At 45.8% G+C, this 15,652-nt stretch overlaps 1 protein-coding gene across 2 annotated transcripts in view; it reads left to right on the forward strand.

The window, feature by feature from the left end:
- Window positions 1-12,314, forward strand: part of LINGO3 (leucine rich repeat and Ig domain containing 3) — a 39,186-nt gene extending 26,872 nt beyond the window's left edge. For both annotated transcript variants that reach the window (XM_072601464.1, XM_072601465.1), the window contains exon 4: window positions 1,085-12,314. In XM_072601464.1, the coding sequence (XP_072457565.1) occupies window positions 1,085-2,164 (1,080 nt within the window). In that variant the 3' untranslated portion in view covers window positions 2,165-12,314. The remainder of the gene's footprint in view (window positions 1-1,084) is intronic.
- Window positions 12,315-15,652: the final 3,338 nt, after the last annotated feature.

Here is a 15,652-nt window from a genome sequence, read left to right on the forward strand (position 1 = left end):
AATGCTGTAGAAGGCCATGAAGAGTCAGATGGGACTAAACATGTACCTAAGCATTGGGGATGCAATAAAGGGGGAAAAAATACTCCCCTCAAGTATCTCACAGCCTAATGGAGGAGACAACAGAGGGAAGGCGCAAGGATTGAAGAGGACTGTAAAAGGCACTCTGTGGAAGGAGCGATCTTGGTTGGGATCTGAAGGAAGATGGGGATCAAGAGGCAGAGAGAAGGAGGGAAAGCATTCCTGGCCTGTGAAAATGCATAGTCTCCGTTCTCTTACCTAGAAAAGGAGGGGGTTGGGCTAGGTTAGGGGTGTCCAAGGAGGAAATATGATATATTGGAAATACCACTGGCCTGGCAGTCAGGGAGAGCAAGGTTCAAGTACAGACTCTCTTCCCTTAACTCCCTGTGTAACCCTGGACAAACCCAGGACCTACATCTGTGTCTCCAGCAATAGTAAAGCCCCTCCACTATGTCATGCCTCAGTTTACTTATATGTAAAGGTTATCAAAGGAGGGGATTGGATTGTATTTTTTCCTAAGGTCTCTTCTAGCTCCAGCATTATTATTAGAAATCCATATGGGGGATTTCTGTTATCTATTTAATTATTTTCAGCTTCATTTAAATGACTAATTAAGCCAAGGCTGCTAGCATGACATCTGGTAGAAGGTAGTTAGTTATACAACTGTTGTGGCAGGCAGATGTTTAGACCCTACTGATTTCTGTGTGCTAGCTAATTAGAGAAAGAATTTTTTCCTAAAAATCCCAAGAGGGCCACATGTGGTAGACAGGGTGTAGGTTGGATATCTGGGGATAAAATCATTTATAAGGTCTCTTCAGCTCTGACATTCTGTGCTCCCAGATGAGGGGAGTTGAAGGGTGATTGCTTTTTGGTGGCAAAAGAAAAGATTTGTAAAAAGCACTTCAGGGTTTTCTTTTCCACTGAAGTTGAACAAATCCTCTCGGTCCTCCCCCATCCCATAAAATGAGGGAGCTGACCTAGATGAAGTCTGGAGTCCCTGCCAGGTCTAGTACTGTATTCTCAGGTCGTTTTCCCCCTAGCTCTGATGTTCTGTGCTATGTTCCAGGTCACAGCCAGCAGCCTTCAAGGCCTCAACCTGAGCTCACTGTCGGTCACCTATACCAACATCAGTGCGGTGCCAGCCGCTGCCCTGCGTCACCTGGCCTACCTCACCTCTCTCAACCTCTCCTACAATCCCATCAGCACGGTGCCGCGGGGCTCCTTTCGAGACCTCGTGCGGCTGCGGGAGCTTCACCTGGCAGGGGCCCTGCTGGCCGTGGTGGAACCCCAGGCCTTCCTGGGCCTGCGGCAGATCCGCCTGCTTAACCTCTCCAACAACCTCCTGGCCACGCTGGAGGAGAGCACCTTTCACTCTGTCAACACCCTGGAAACGCTGCGCGTGGATGGCAACCCCCTGGCCTGTGACTGCCGCCTCCTGTGGATTGTGCAGCGCAGGAAGACGCTTAACTTTGATGGGCGGCTGCCCTCCTGCGCCACACCTGCGGAGGTTCGAGGCGATGCCCTCCGAGACCTGCCCGACTCCACCCTCTTTGAGTACTTCGTCTGCCGTAAGCCCAAGATCCGGGAGAGGCGCCTGCAGCACGTTACGGCCACCGAGGGCCAAGCGGTCAGCTTCTTCTGCCGGGCTGAAGGTGAGCCAGAGCCCAGCATCACCTGGGTGACGCCCCAGCACCAGGTGGTGACGGGGGTCAGCGGCGGGAGGACCCGGGTGCTGCTGGGCGGCACACTGGAGATCCAGGAGGCCCAAGCCCAGGACAGTGGGACCTATGTCTGCGTCGCCAGCAATGCTGGCGGCAATGACACGTACTTTGCCACTTTGATGGTGCACCCCGGAGCCAACCGGACCCTGGGGCTTGGTGAGGCGGGGGACCTGGCCGCTCGCAATGACACCCAGCCACCCCGCTTCCCTTTGGACCTTACCACCATCTTGGTGTCTACAGCCATGGGGTGTATCACCTTTCTGGGCGTTGTCCTCTTCTGCTTCCTCCTGCTCTTCGTATGGAGCCGGGGCCGAGGACAACACAAAAGCAATTTCTCTGTAGAGTACTCCTTCCGCAAGGTGGATGGCCCCACTGCTGCCGCTGGCCAAGGGGGTGCCCGCAAATTTAACATGAAGATGATCTGACTCCTCCCAGCCACCTGGGATGACCTCTTCCCATCAGCCCCGTCCTGCCTCCCTCCTCACTGGGTGGTGCCATGTTCCCTCCTTTCACCTACTCGGGGGTGTGAAGAGGGGTGGTTAGCCCTGGGTTTGGAGTCAGAGGAGGAGCACCATTTACTAGCTGTGTGACTTCGGGAAAGTTCCTGCTCCTCTCTGAGCCTTAGTTTGCTTATCTATAAACTGGGGGAAGGGGACATCAAGTAGATGAGGTCTAAGGACCCTTCCCCTCTGACGTTAAATTCACAAGTCCTATGATCCTTCTCTCTACTGGAGAGTAGACCTCCAAGGGGGAAGGGGAAGGTGTCTACCCAGAGGCACCTTGGCTGGGGTAATGTGATGAGGGGAAGGGGCATGTAATCACCCCAGTTTCTTGAGGGGGTGGAACATGGAAGAGATTTCCATACCTGGGAAACTCAAGGCCCTGGCATCCAGTGAGGAGAACCTGACCTCAGAGCCTAATGTCCCATCTACCCACCTCCTGCAGGGCCTGGGTGAGTGTCCCCCCACTCTACCTTAACCTGGTTTTTAAAAAATAATCAACTATGCATTTCTCAAAGGGTGGGGAAAGAGAGGGGAGAACAGCCAGGGCTGGTGGAAGGGGATTTATTTCCTTCTCAAAAATAGAAAAATGCTTTCTGGAAGAGATGCTTTTTTTTTCCAGGATGCATTGGGTTTTCAGCCAAGGTCTGGTGAGCCCTGATGGGGCTGCAACTCTGGGAAAAACAGGAGATGATCTGTTCTCCTTTGTCTTCCTCAAGCCCTATGCAGAACTTAGGTTTCCTAGAGGAGGGGAAACAGGTGAGAAATCAATAACACCTACTGCTAACACTGAGGTCTCCCACCTAAAACAGCACCTATAGTTCATGTGGGGAGTACCATGCAGTTTCCACCCAGACATACCCAGAGCACATGTGCAGCTCAAACTCAGATACCCAGTGACCACAGAGCTGACACCCACAGCCTCCACCTAGGGAAAAACTGTAGCTGTCCTCACTACTGCTCAAGGTCAGCAACAGAGATGAGAATGAGTTTTGCCCCTCGCATCTCCTGCTCCATTTTCATGGTTCATATTCTCCCATATGGCCCTATGAAGGAATGGAGGAGGTTGACATAGTGAAAACCAAGCTAGAAGGAACATGGGCTCACCTGCCACACCAACAAAATGCTTGGGGTACATGACCAGGTAAATGGTCTGTTGGCCTAATGGTTAGAGCACCTCTGTGAGTGAGACAAAATCACTGCTTCAAGTTGGTGAGTTGCCTTTGCCATGTCATGCCCTGGCCCCTGCCTCCAGGATGAGTCCTGAACCAATCTCCTAACTGAGGTTGGGACCCTAGATGCCTAACCCCTGTCAGCTGTCTACAAACATGAGCCAATCATCATAGAGGAATGGGAAAGGGGGTGGGTGTTGTGTAGTACCTCCCCACTACTAGGGATGCATTCAGAGGAGAGTGGGCACTAACTGAAGGCTGCACCTGGTAAGAACCAGTCCAAGGGAACTGAATCTGTTTAGTCTGGAGAAAAGACTTGGGTGGGGAGAGGGGTAAGGAAACAGATGATAACTGTCTTCAGGTCTTTCAAGGGCTGGCCTATGGAAGAGAGTCTCATTCTTCTCAACCCTACAGGGCAGAATGGGTGGAAGTTAGGGTAAGAGATAAGTTTTAGTTGTATGCATGGGGGAAGATTTTCCCAAGAATTAAAATTTATGTCAATTGTCTCAGGAAAGAGTTGGGTTCCCCAGCACTGGCTCAAGTTACCCACTAGTCCAGTATGTTGTAAGGGGTAGGCTGGGTGACTTCTCTGATCCCTTCCTACTTGGAGGTTATGTGGGCTGGACCCTAGAGAAGAGGAAGCAATGGGTGGGGAGGTGAGGAGGGAGGAGGAAGAGGTAGGGACAGGCAAAAGTGGCTCTGACTCAAAGGAAACCACCAACTTGACCCTACAGTCTGAAAATGGAGATCAGAGGGAATCCACTAGGAGAGACAAAAACTCTGGGGTGGGAGGTCATGGGATTGTGGGCCCTGAAGATGGTAATGGATGGTTCTTTAGACTTCCACTTCCCCCAGTGAAACTACTTTTCAGTTTCTTCCAGCAGCAAGGGGGAAAAGGGGAAGGAGAGGCTTGTTTTTTATAAGACATCCAGTCCAGCCCCCTCATTTTTCAGAAGAAACTGTCTCAGAAAGGCTGTGAGCTGTGTGGGGGAGGGGGACGAGAGGAGTGGGATACCTCCCACTGTCTTCGTTCTTCCTCAATAGTCAGGGTTGGGGGAGGGATCATCACACTTCATTCTGCTGCTGGCTGTTTCAGGAGAAGAGGGCTGTGGCCTCAGTTTCCCCTTTGCATGATGGAGCTGGAGGTGGGCAGGAGATTTAGACGAGCTCAATTTATTTCTTGTCCTGAGTCACTTCCTCATTTTGGCTGCCCCAGCATGGCTTTTCCTGTCACAGAGCTGGAGCCCTCCCTTTGGCAACCACAAGAAGTTTGCTCATTGAGAGGAAACACCTTTTGAAAAAAAAATTATCGATAAAAATGTAGAAATTATAGTTACCTTTCTGTTCTCCAGAATCATAGTGACTATGAAATGTTAGATCAGGAAGAGGCCGCAGAGACCATCATGCAGGGAGGCAGGGTGGTACAATGGAAAGAGCAATGAGTCAGGAGTTGGGAGGATCTGAGTTCAAATCCTGCTTCTGATACTGACTACCCATGTGAGCCTGAGCACCTTGTGTAACCCCCTGGGCCTCAGTTTTCCATATGTGTAAAATGAAGGGGTTAGAGTAGATAACCTGGGAGGTCCCTTCCAACTTTACCACTTAGGACACAAACCCCTCATTTTATACTTGGAAACTGAGTCCCACATAGTGAAGTGAACCTCAGATTCAGAGGTCACAAGAAGAAAAGGAGGCCGGTTAGCCCAGGGACCTAGTCAGAGGGGCTGTCTGCCTGCTAGGAGTTACAGCCCTTCAGTGACCCATAGGCAATCCTGAATGCTGCCACCCACCATCTGCAGTGACCCAGTAGCCCAATATTCCAAGCTCCAGGTTCCTGCAAATTGGTTGTTGGGAATCAAGATAGTCTGGAAGTGGGAGAGAGAAGAACCAAAAGTTAAGATAGGGAAACATGGGAATCAGAACCTAGCTCTACCATGGACAAGTTTTGTGAGCCTGGGTAAAATCCTGCCTGTCCTTGCTTCACTTTTTGCTGTATGGGGAGAGGATTGGACTAAATCTCTCAGGCCCTTGTTTTGGTTAAAGGGGAAGAGAGTCATGGTTTTTCTTTTTAAGGGTATGCCAGGTATGTCCCTGGGGATCCAGAGATAAAGGTTGGTGGAGCAAGGGAGAGTAAAAGCGGCTAACAAAGACTGGTGTGATCATCCTAATTTTGGGGAGAGCAAGGGGATGGGAGAAAGGACCCAGTAGAGAGTCTGGGCACTGGGGCTCCTACAAGCCATCCTCTCTGGGTCTACTTCTTCTTTTCTGTAAAATGGGAGTTCAACCTTCCTTCTTTCTGCCCTTACAAGAGAACATAGATGGGATCTTTTTTTTTTTTTTTCTATTTGGAGACAAGAAGTTTTGAATCTCCTGGGGCCAGAGAATTGAATGGCTGTGGGCAGACAGGCCTCAGAATGATGAACTTTTTCCCATCTCCATCTAAGTTTTTTCTCTTGTTGAAGAGGAAAGGAATAAATCTGTTTTTGGCCCCCTCTCCCATAAAGTACCTTGTCCCCACACTTGATTTTCTGTATAAAAGCATGTGTGATCTCTCTAAGCCCCTGCTGGCTTCTGCCTCCTTCTTGGGGTATATGTGGTTGTGGGGGGAGGTGAGAAGGGGAAACCTCAACTGAGACCATTCTTCATTGTACGTTCAGAGATGTCAGGCATCCCATTCACCCCAAAATGACTACTTTGCTCTCTGTTCCTGCAGATGATAAGGAGCTGGCCCCTAAAAAACCTAGAGAAGGAAGTCCTCAGAGTCTTGTCAAGGGGTCTTTCCCCTTTTCTCCCCACCCAAATCTGTGAACAGATCATTCTTGAGCAACAGAACTCTTATTATATGTTCACTTAGTGGACAGTTCCATCAGGAGCCCAGGATGGGGAAGGGCAATTACAATTGCTGTAATAAATGGGATTCCCCCCTTACAGCTGTGGGGGGATAGGGTGGGTCCACCATGGTCAGACCCTCCCTGGAATACTGTGTTTCCTTCTGGCCCCACATTTTGGAAAGAACATTGACAAACTAGTGTCCACCCAGAGGAGAGCAATCAGGTAGAGGAAAGGACCAGTTGAAGGAATTGAGAATGTTTAACTTGAAGAAAAAAAATGTATGGGGAAACATAAAAGCTCTCTTCAGTGTCATATGGAAGAAGCAGGAGACTTGTTCTGTTTGGCTTCAAAAGACAGAACTTAAGCAGGGGGCGGAAACTGCAAAGAAGCTGATGCCAGCCTAACAAAGAAATCTCAATATGAAGAGCCATCCAAAAACCCTATGAGGCAGTGAGTTCCCCATCAGTGGAGGTGTTTAAGCAGAACCGGAGGATCATTTCTCAGGGACTTTATAGATAGGAGGCTCCCAATCAGTCTGTTAGACTTTATTAAGTGACAGTCACACACTGCTAAGCTCTGGGGACAGGAAGAAGGGAAAAACCAGTTCTTACTCTCAAGGTGCTCACAGTTTAATGGGGGATAGGGGGAACAAAATGAAAACAAGAAATCTCTATGATTAATTGGAGGTGGCCTTAGGGGAAAGGCACTAGCATTAAGGAGGAGGTGAGATTTTAGCAGATATTTGAAGGAAGCCATGGAGGACAGGAGGCAGAGATGGGAAGGGAGAGAATTCCAGGCATAGAAATGCCCACAGTCTTGAGATGGAGAATCCTGTGCAGGAAGGAGGACAGTGTCACTAGAAATACCTAAAGGTGAGTAAGTATATGGAGACTGGAAATGTAGAAGGGGCAAAGTTATGAAAGGTTTTATAAGCTAAATGAATTTTTATATTTTTATCCTGGTGGCATTCAAAAAATGGGGGAGGGGAAGTGACATGGTCAGACCTATGCTTTGGGAATATCACTGACAACTGAGTGGAAGAGGGAGAGACTTGAGGCAGGTAGACTCACCAGCAGTAGACTCACTGCTGTAGTTCAGGCATGATGAGAGTGCACCAGGGCACTAGCCATGTCAGAGAAGAGAAGGGGGCGTAGAGGAGAGATGCTTCCAAGGTAGAAATGTCAGGACCTGACAACTGATTGATTGGAAATTGGGGGGGGGGTAGTGAGAGAGAATGAGGAGTAGAAAGTGATGTTTAGGTTGTGAGCTTGGATGCCTCAGAGAATGATGGTACCCTCAACAATAATAGGGAAGTTAGGAAGAGGAAATGATTTGGGGAGAAAAACAATGAGTTCAGTTTTGTACATGTTGAGTTTAAAATGTCTACAAGACATTGAGTTCAAGATGTCCAATCATCAGTTGGAGATGTGAAACCAGAGGTCATGAAAGAAGCTAGGATTGGTTAAGTAGATTTGAGAATCGTTAGTATAGAGATGGTAATTAAATCCATGGGAGATGATGAGATAACCAAGTGAAGTAGTATGGAAAGAGAAGAGGAAAAGGCCCTAGACAGAGCCCTTTGGGATACTCATGATTAAAGAAGAGAATTTGGGGCTGAGGGTGGAGAGTGGGATAGGGAAAATAATGAGTTCAGTTTTGTACGTGCTGAGTTGAAGATGTCTGTGGGACATCCAGTTTGAGACATTTGAGAGGTAGTTGGAGATTCGAGAGTGGAGGTCAAGAGGGGGGTTTGGGATGGATAAATACATCTGAGAATCATCTTTGTGGAATCTGATGAGATCTCCAAATAAAAGAGTGTTAATAATGAGCCTTGGAGGACCTCCGCTGAGGTACAGATTGGACTAATTGCTTCCAACCTTGAGATTCTTATCTCAGCACCTTATCAAATTCTCCCCGCTAATGAAGCTCCCAGCAGTCTTCTGCTCCCTCTACAGCATCACAGGGTCCACCTGGGATGCTCCCTGAGGCTACAGCTAAGGGAGATAATGGCTTCCCCTTATTTCCTTTCAGGAGAAAGACTCTATCCATATGCTTTTTTTAAAAAGTATTTTTCTCTTATTTTTTTCAATGAACAAAAAATCTAGTCTCTCTCCTTCCCATCTCCCTCCCCCTCATACTAAAGACTTTCTGTTGAGTGTATAAACTCAACAGGCATAAACACTCCTCAATGCCCAACTCCAAGGAGGCATCATTATTTCAGACAAGCTGAGATATTTGCTACCCTGTCCTAGCAATTTCTGCATCCTAGAGGCTTTGAGACCATTGGCTAACGACAGTCCATTTGGGGCCCAGATTCCCCTCTCCATAGTTCTATTCAGTTCTTCCTTTCTGGATCTACCCAGCAGATTCCTACTTTTCCTGTTTGTAGCTGATTTGTACATAATCCATTATATATTGTCTTTCATTAGATCATGAGCTCCTGGACAGCAGGGACTGGTTTTTCCCTTTCTCTGTACCCCTAGGGCTTAGTACAGTGTCTCACACAGAGCAGTCACTTAATAAATTCTAATAGACTGGCTCTGACCCCTGAGGAAGCAGGTAGCTGTCCATCTGCTAAGGCCTTCTTCTCTGAGGCAGGCTGACCTCTCTTCCCAGCAGCTCCCTGACCTCACCTTCTCCAAAATAGCTCACAGGGTGCTTTCCCTCCTTTTATTCCCTGCTTCCTAATTTCCCTACTTATGTTCAAGTCCTACTGGGGAAGAGTGGAAAGAGCATTGGTTCTGAAGTTAGAGGAAGTAGATTACAATTCTCCCCTGATATCAGCTACCTGGATGACTCTGGGCTGGTCACTTAGATTCCCAGCCTCAGTTTCTTTGCTTTTAAACAAGGCCTCTGAGGTCCTTTCCAGCTTTGGATCTCTGAAGCTTATAAACTTTCAGCCGTGTCCAGAATTGAATTGTCTAGCAACTCTGGTCTCTTTGTTGTATTGGAGTCATTTTTCAGTCATGTCCTACTCTTTGTGACCCTATTTGGGATTTTCATTGGCAGAGATACCAGAATGGCTTGCCATTTCCTTCTCCAGCTCATTTTACAGATGAGAAAACTGAGGCAAATAGGGTTAAGTATCTTGTCCAGGTCACATAAGTGTCTAGCAAGTGTCTGAGACTGGATTTGAATTCAAGAAGATCAGTTTTCCTAACCTCAGGACTGGTGGTCTATCCACTGCAGCACTTAGCTGCCCAGTTTTATCATCCCCTAGGAATTCAGGGACCCAGGAGCAAAGGATTCCAGTTCCAGCTTTGTCACTAACTCACTACATAACCGTGGATAACTCAGTTTCTTCTCTGGGTCTCAGTTGCCTCATCTATAAAAACAAGAGGAGGGGGTGCGGAGCCAAGATGGAGGAGTAGCAGCATGCACTTTCTAGAGTGCTGCCCCCCAAGCCCAGCCAAATACCTGTAAAAAATGACTCTAAACAAATTCTGGAGCTGCAGAACCCACAGAATGACAGAGTGAAGCAAATCTCCAGCCCAAGACAGCTTGGAAGGTCACCAGGAAGTATCTATCAAACCACGCAGGGGGCAGGGCACAGTCCAGCATGGGCCTTGCCAGCACAGACAGGACCTGAGCAGGCCTTGGGGAGACTGAATCTCTCAAACCTGTGGCAGTTTCCAGACTTCATGACCCCAAAAACTGAGGATAAGTTGGAACATCAGTGGAATAAGCCTGTGGGACCACTGTGAGAGAGAGGAGTGGTCTGACCCTAGCCCCAGGATGTCAGAGGGGGAAGGGAGTGGAGGAATCCACAGCAGCCCCAGCAGCAGGGACAGAGACAGCAACTGTTTCTGGAGCTCTAGGCCCAGAGATTGTGGGGGAATCGAGTGGCTAACAGTACATCCCCCACCCCCACTGGAAGCAGAGATCTACCTTGACAAAGAGCTCAAAAGTCAAATAAATGACTGGGGAAATGAGCAAAAACAGAAAAAAGAATCAGTCTATAGAATCTTACTTTGGTGACAAGGAAGATCAAAGTATGCAAACAGAAGAAAACAAAGTCAAAGTTCCTGCATCCAAAGCCTCCAAGAAAAACATGAGTTGGTCTCAGGCCATGAAAGAGCTCAAAAAGAATTTTGAAAATCAAGTAAGAGAAGTAGAGCAAAAATTGGGAAGAGATATGAGAATGATACAAGAAAATTATGAAAAACAAGTCAACTGCTTGCTAAAGGAGACCCAAAAAAAAGCTGAAGAAAGTAACACTGTAAAACATACACTAACCCAAATGACAAAAGAGATCCAAAAAGCCAATAAGGAGAAGAATGCTCTAAAAAGCAGAATTGGCCAAATGGAAAAGGAGGTCCAAAAGCTCATTGAAGAAAATAATTCCTTAAAGATTAGAATAGAGCAGATGGTAGCTAATGACTTTATGAAAAATCAAGAAATTATAAGACAAAACCAAAGGAATGAAAAAAATAGCAGACTGTGAAATATCTCATTGGAAAAACAACTGACCTGGAAAATAGATCTGGGAGAGACAATTTAAAAATTATGGGACCACCTGAAAGCCATGATCAAAAAAAGAGCCTAGACATCATCTTTCATGAAATTATCAAGGAAAACTGCCCTGAGATTCTAGAACCAGAGGGCAAAATAAGTATTCAAGGAATCCACCGATCACCACCTGAAAGAGATCCAAAAAGAGAAACTCCTAGGAACATTGTGGCCAAATTCCAGAGTTCCCAGGTCAAGGAGAAAATATCGCAAGCAGCTAGAAAGAAACAATTCAAGTATTGTGGAAATACAATCAGAATAACACAAGATCTAGCAGCTTCTACATTAAGGGATCAAAGGGCATGGAATATGATATTCCAGAAGTCAAAGGAACTAGGACTAAAACCAAGAATCACCTACCCAGCAAAACTGAGTATAATACTTCAGAGGGAAAAAATGGTCATTCAGTGAAATAGAAGACTTTCAAGTATTCTTGATGAAAAGACTAGAGCTGAATAGAAAATCTGATTTTCAAACACAAGAATCAAGAGAAGCATGAAAGGTAAACAGAAAAGAGAAATCATAAGGGACTTACTAAAGTTGAACTGTTTACATTCTTCATGGAAAGATAATATTTATAATTTGAGACTTCTCAGCACTAGGGTAGTTGGAGGGATTATATACATACAGACAGAGGGCACAGGTTGAGTTGATAAAATTAAGGGGTGAGAGAAGAATACATTGGGAGGAGAAAGGGAAAAATAGAATGGGGCAAATTATGTCTCACATAAAAGAAGCAGATAATGTTTGGGCTCTTTTTTTGATCATGGCTTTCAGGTAGTCCTGTAATTTTTAAATTGTCTCTTCTGGATCTGTTTTCCAGGTCAGTTGTTTTTCCAATGAGATATTTTACATTGTCTGCTATTTTTCAATGGAAGGGAAGAGAGGAGAGGTGAGAGGGAAAAAGCGAACCTTACTCTCATCACATTTGGCTTAAGGAGGGAATAACATGCACACTCAATTTGCTATGAAACTCTATCTTACACTACAGGAAAATAGGGGAGAAGGGGAGAAGCAGGGGCTGGCAGATGATAGAAGGGAGGGCAAATGGGAGGAGGGAGTAATTAGAAGTAAATACTTTTGAGGAGGGATAGGGTCAAAAGAGAGAATAGAATAAATGGGGGGCAGGATAGGATGGAGGGAAATATAATTAGTCTTCCACAACATGACTTTTGTGGAAGTCTGTTGCATAACTACACATGTATAACATATATTTAATTGCTTGCCTTCTTAGTGGGGATGGGTGGGGAGGGAGGAAGGGAGAGAAGTTGGAACTCAAAGTTTTAAAAATGAATGACAAAAATTGTTTTTACATGCAACTGGGAAATAAGATATACAGGCAGTGAGGTATAGAAATCTATCTTGTCCTTCAAGAAAATAGAGGGGAAGGGTATAAAAGAAGTGAGGGGTGTGATAGAAGGGAGGGAATATTGGGGGAATGGGGTGATCAGAATGCATACTGTCATGGGGTGGGTGAAGGGGAGAGTTGGGGAGAAAATTTGGAACTCAAAATCTTGTGGAAATGAATGTTGAAAACTAAAAATAAATCAGAATTAACAGTGGTTCTCAAAGTGTGGTCCAGGGACTCTGGAGAGTCCTCATGGTCAAAACTATTTTCATAATAATGCTATTTCAATATATAATGTAGTAAATATTGATAGATATAACCCACATAAACAAGAGCTCTTAGGGAGTAGGATTCTCAAATTTAAGAGGGTAAAGGGATCCTAAGAATTGCTGGGTCATGTGATTTCACAGGTTCTCTCCAGTTCCAAGAATCTACCAGTAGATAATACACGTCTGCAGTACTCAGTGGTTTATAGCATAGTGCCACGGAGAGGACAAGGATCACCACCCCCATTTTATGGCTAATAAATGATTGGGTTTCCGTAGAATTTTATGGTTTATAATGAACCTTCCTCACGTTCTCTATGAGGTAGGGACACAAGACAAATATTATCATCCCTTTACAAATAAGACATTAAAGCTCAACTCAGATCAAGGTAGCCAAGGTGCTTTAGAAATATGTTGGCATCCCTGCAGCCTCATAACAATTGGACACCTTCCTGCAGTCTTGCACTTGACTCCAGGGGGTCAGAAGCTCTTTTTACCACACAGCCAACTACCTCTAAGTGACTTGCCTCCACTGCACACCTGATAAGTGACAGTGCCAGGCCACCATCTCTCAGGTATGTAGGCTCATGCTCATTCCTTAGCTAATGACTTCCTCTAGCTAAAGCATGACAGGGCATGAGAATCCTCAGAGATTACTGATTACTCCTGCCCCTAAATAATTGCTTTGGGTAGGTAGTTGTGGCTCATTCATTCATTCAGTCGATCAACATTTATTAAGCACCTGCTATATGCTTAATAGCCAATGGTAATGCAAACGAAAAAATGAAGCAGTCCCTATTCTCAAGGAGTTTACATTCTCTTGGAAAGCTAACATATATACATGTACATATGAATTATTTATATATATTTATGTATATATACATATACATTTATAAGCCTACATATGTGTGTGTATATACATGTATGTGTATATGTGTATCTATCGATCTATCTATACACACACACACAATCTGAGTAGGAGTGAAATGTCCCCCTTCTTCCCCCACCCCCACTTGCTAGTGACTAACATGAAACAAACAAGCTGATCAGAGGCTGGAAGGCCATGGTATCTTGTAATCAGCCAAAGTCATATTAAAGATCTTGTCTCTCTGGACCTCAGGCTGGATATGCCTTTATTAGAGGCAGGAATCATAAATCATCCCAGGAGAGATGCTGAGAATACAAAAGATGTAGGATCAGAGTGTGTTCTGGCCCTGGGACTAGCAGTGCCAGACACAGATGCCTGGAGGACTCTCTGTCTGCCTAGGTCATCGGTCTGTCGGTCTGTCTTTCACATACACACATACGCACATGTTCATTATAGAACCATAAGATATTAAAGTTGGAAGGAGCCTTAAAAAGTAGACTGTCAGAGAGGGGAGGGCCCAAAGAACACAGAATGTCAGAACTTTAAAACTTGAAGTATATATTAGAGCTGGGATGAATTTTAGAACTTGGAACATTGGAGGTAGGAGGGACCTCAGAACAAACAAACGAAAGAAATGGGAGGGATACTTAGAACGCAGAATATCAAAGCTAGGAGTCATCTTAGAACATAGAATGTCAGAGCTGACAGGGACCTTAGAATGCAGGCTATCTAGATTGGGAGAAACCAGTCCAACACCCTGTTTTATAGAGGAATAAAGAGAGACCAGAAAGGGGAACTGACTTGCCCAAAGTGACACAACATCAATAACAGGTCTAGGTCTAGAACCCAGATATTCTGACTCCTGGTCCTGGACTCTTTCCAAAGCCCTTCACCATCACCTACCTGAAATGTCTCTGCCATGGACTAGCAAGTGATCTGAAATGTTACTTGCCTTCTCTGGGTTCCTGTGGGTTCTGGTATGAAATAGAAAAAGTAGCCCTGTTTCTGCCTGTCTCCCTCTCCTGGAGGGGGCATGAAGAGTAGATGATACCAGTCAGGAGAGGGTAAATCCTCCTCATTGCTGGGTAATTCTCCACATCCTTTGCCCTTCCTAAAAATCAGACAAAAGCCAAAGCAGGTGTTTGGCTGTTCCGATGTTGAAAAATATGACAGATGGTTTGAAATAAGAATAAATGGCGTGATAATCAAATCAGAGTGAGGAGACATGGTTTGTGCCGGTGCTGTGAAAGGAGTAGGAGGGGTGGGTTGCCATGCTGGGAGCAGTAGAATGTGGAGGCCCAAAAGGTGAGGTGCTACCTCTGGTACTGTTCTCCTTGCTTAGATGCCACCCCCTCCCCACACCCTTGGAGTACCATGTTCCGATCCAGGAACCTCATTTTAGGAAGGACATTGACAAGTTAGAGATTTTCCTGGGAAGGTCAGCCAGGATAGGGAGAATTCTGTAAACCCAGGCTGCCTTAAAGATTCATTGAAAGAAATGGGTTTGTTTAGCCTAGGGAAGAGAACACATACTGCTCTATCATAAGAAAGTTTCATAAACTCAGTCTGCTAAATGGGCAGAACCAGGAGCAATGAGTGGGTGAAAATTTCAGAGGGGCAGATTCTGGCCCAATATAAGGAAATAGTTACAACCATGACTCTTGATCAACTGACTGACATGACTGTCCATCCTATCAGTGGAGGTGTTCAAGTGGAATTTGGAAAACACCAGAGAATTTTGTAGATGGTTTTTCCATTCAGGTATAGATTATACTGGATGACCTTCCAACTCTGTATTATTAAAGTACTTCCTCCCAAGAACAGTTCCTTGAAGAGCCTTACCCAAGGCCTCCAGGACTCATAAATCTCCCCCAGGTTCCCAAGAGGTTTGTGCACCCCTCCCCAAAGGGTGTCTCCAAGACCAGATGGCACAGGTCTTAGGGGGTAGGACCAAGGACCAGCTCTGGGTTAAATCAGGGCAAAGAGGAACTAGGAACCAGATGGTTTTTAAGGCACTTTCAAGCTCAGATATGCTAATGCGCCATTATTATGATGAATATTTCCACTGGGCCTTCTGGAGAAAAAGTCTTTTCTCTGCATGGGAAGAAAAGACCTTAGAATATGAAGGGATGTCTGTGATCTGAGGCCCAGAGAGCACAGTCTTCTTCCAGGTCTTCTGGCTGGATGGTTGCAAAGAATCATCTCAGAGATTCTGAATACTGGAAGTCAGTCAGTAAACATTTATTAAGTGCCTCCTGCGTGCCAGCAGTGCCAGGCACTGAGCTAAGGCTGGAAGAGACCTCAGAAAGCCTTTAATCCAACCTATTCCCTCCCTCTGACTTCCTTCCATTCATTGTTCCTGGCACAGCAGAAAGGGAATAAGATTTGGAATTGATGACCAGGGTTCGAATCTTAGTT

Source organism: Notamacropus eugenii, chromosome 4 (assembly GCF_028372415.1).
Source record: "Notamacropus eugenii isolate mMacEug1 chromosome 4, mMacEug1.pri_v2, whole genome shotgun sequence".
NCBI classification, from domain to species: Eukaryota; Metazoa; Chordata; class Mammalia; order Diprotodontia; family Macropodidae; genus Notamacropus; species Notamacropus eugenii.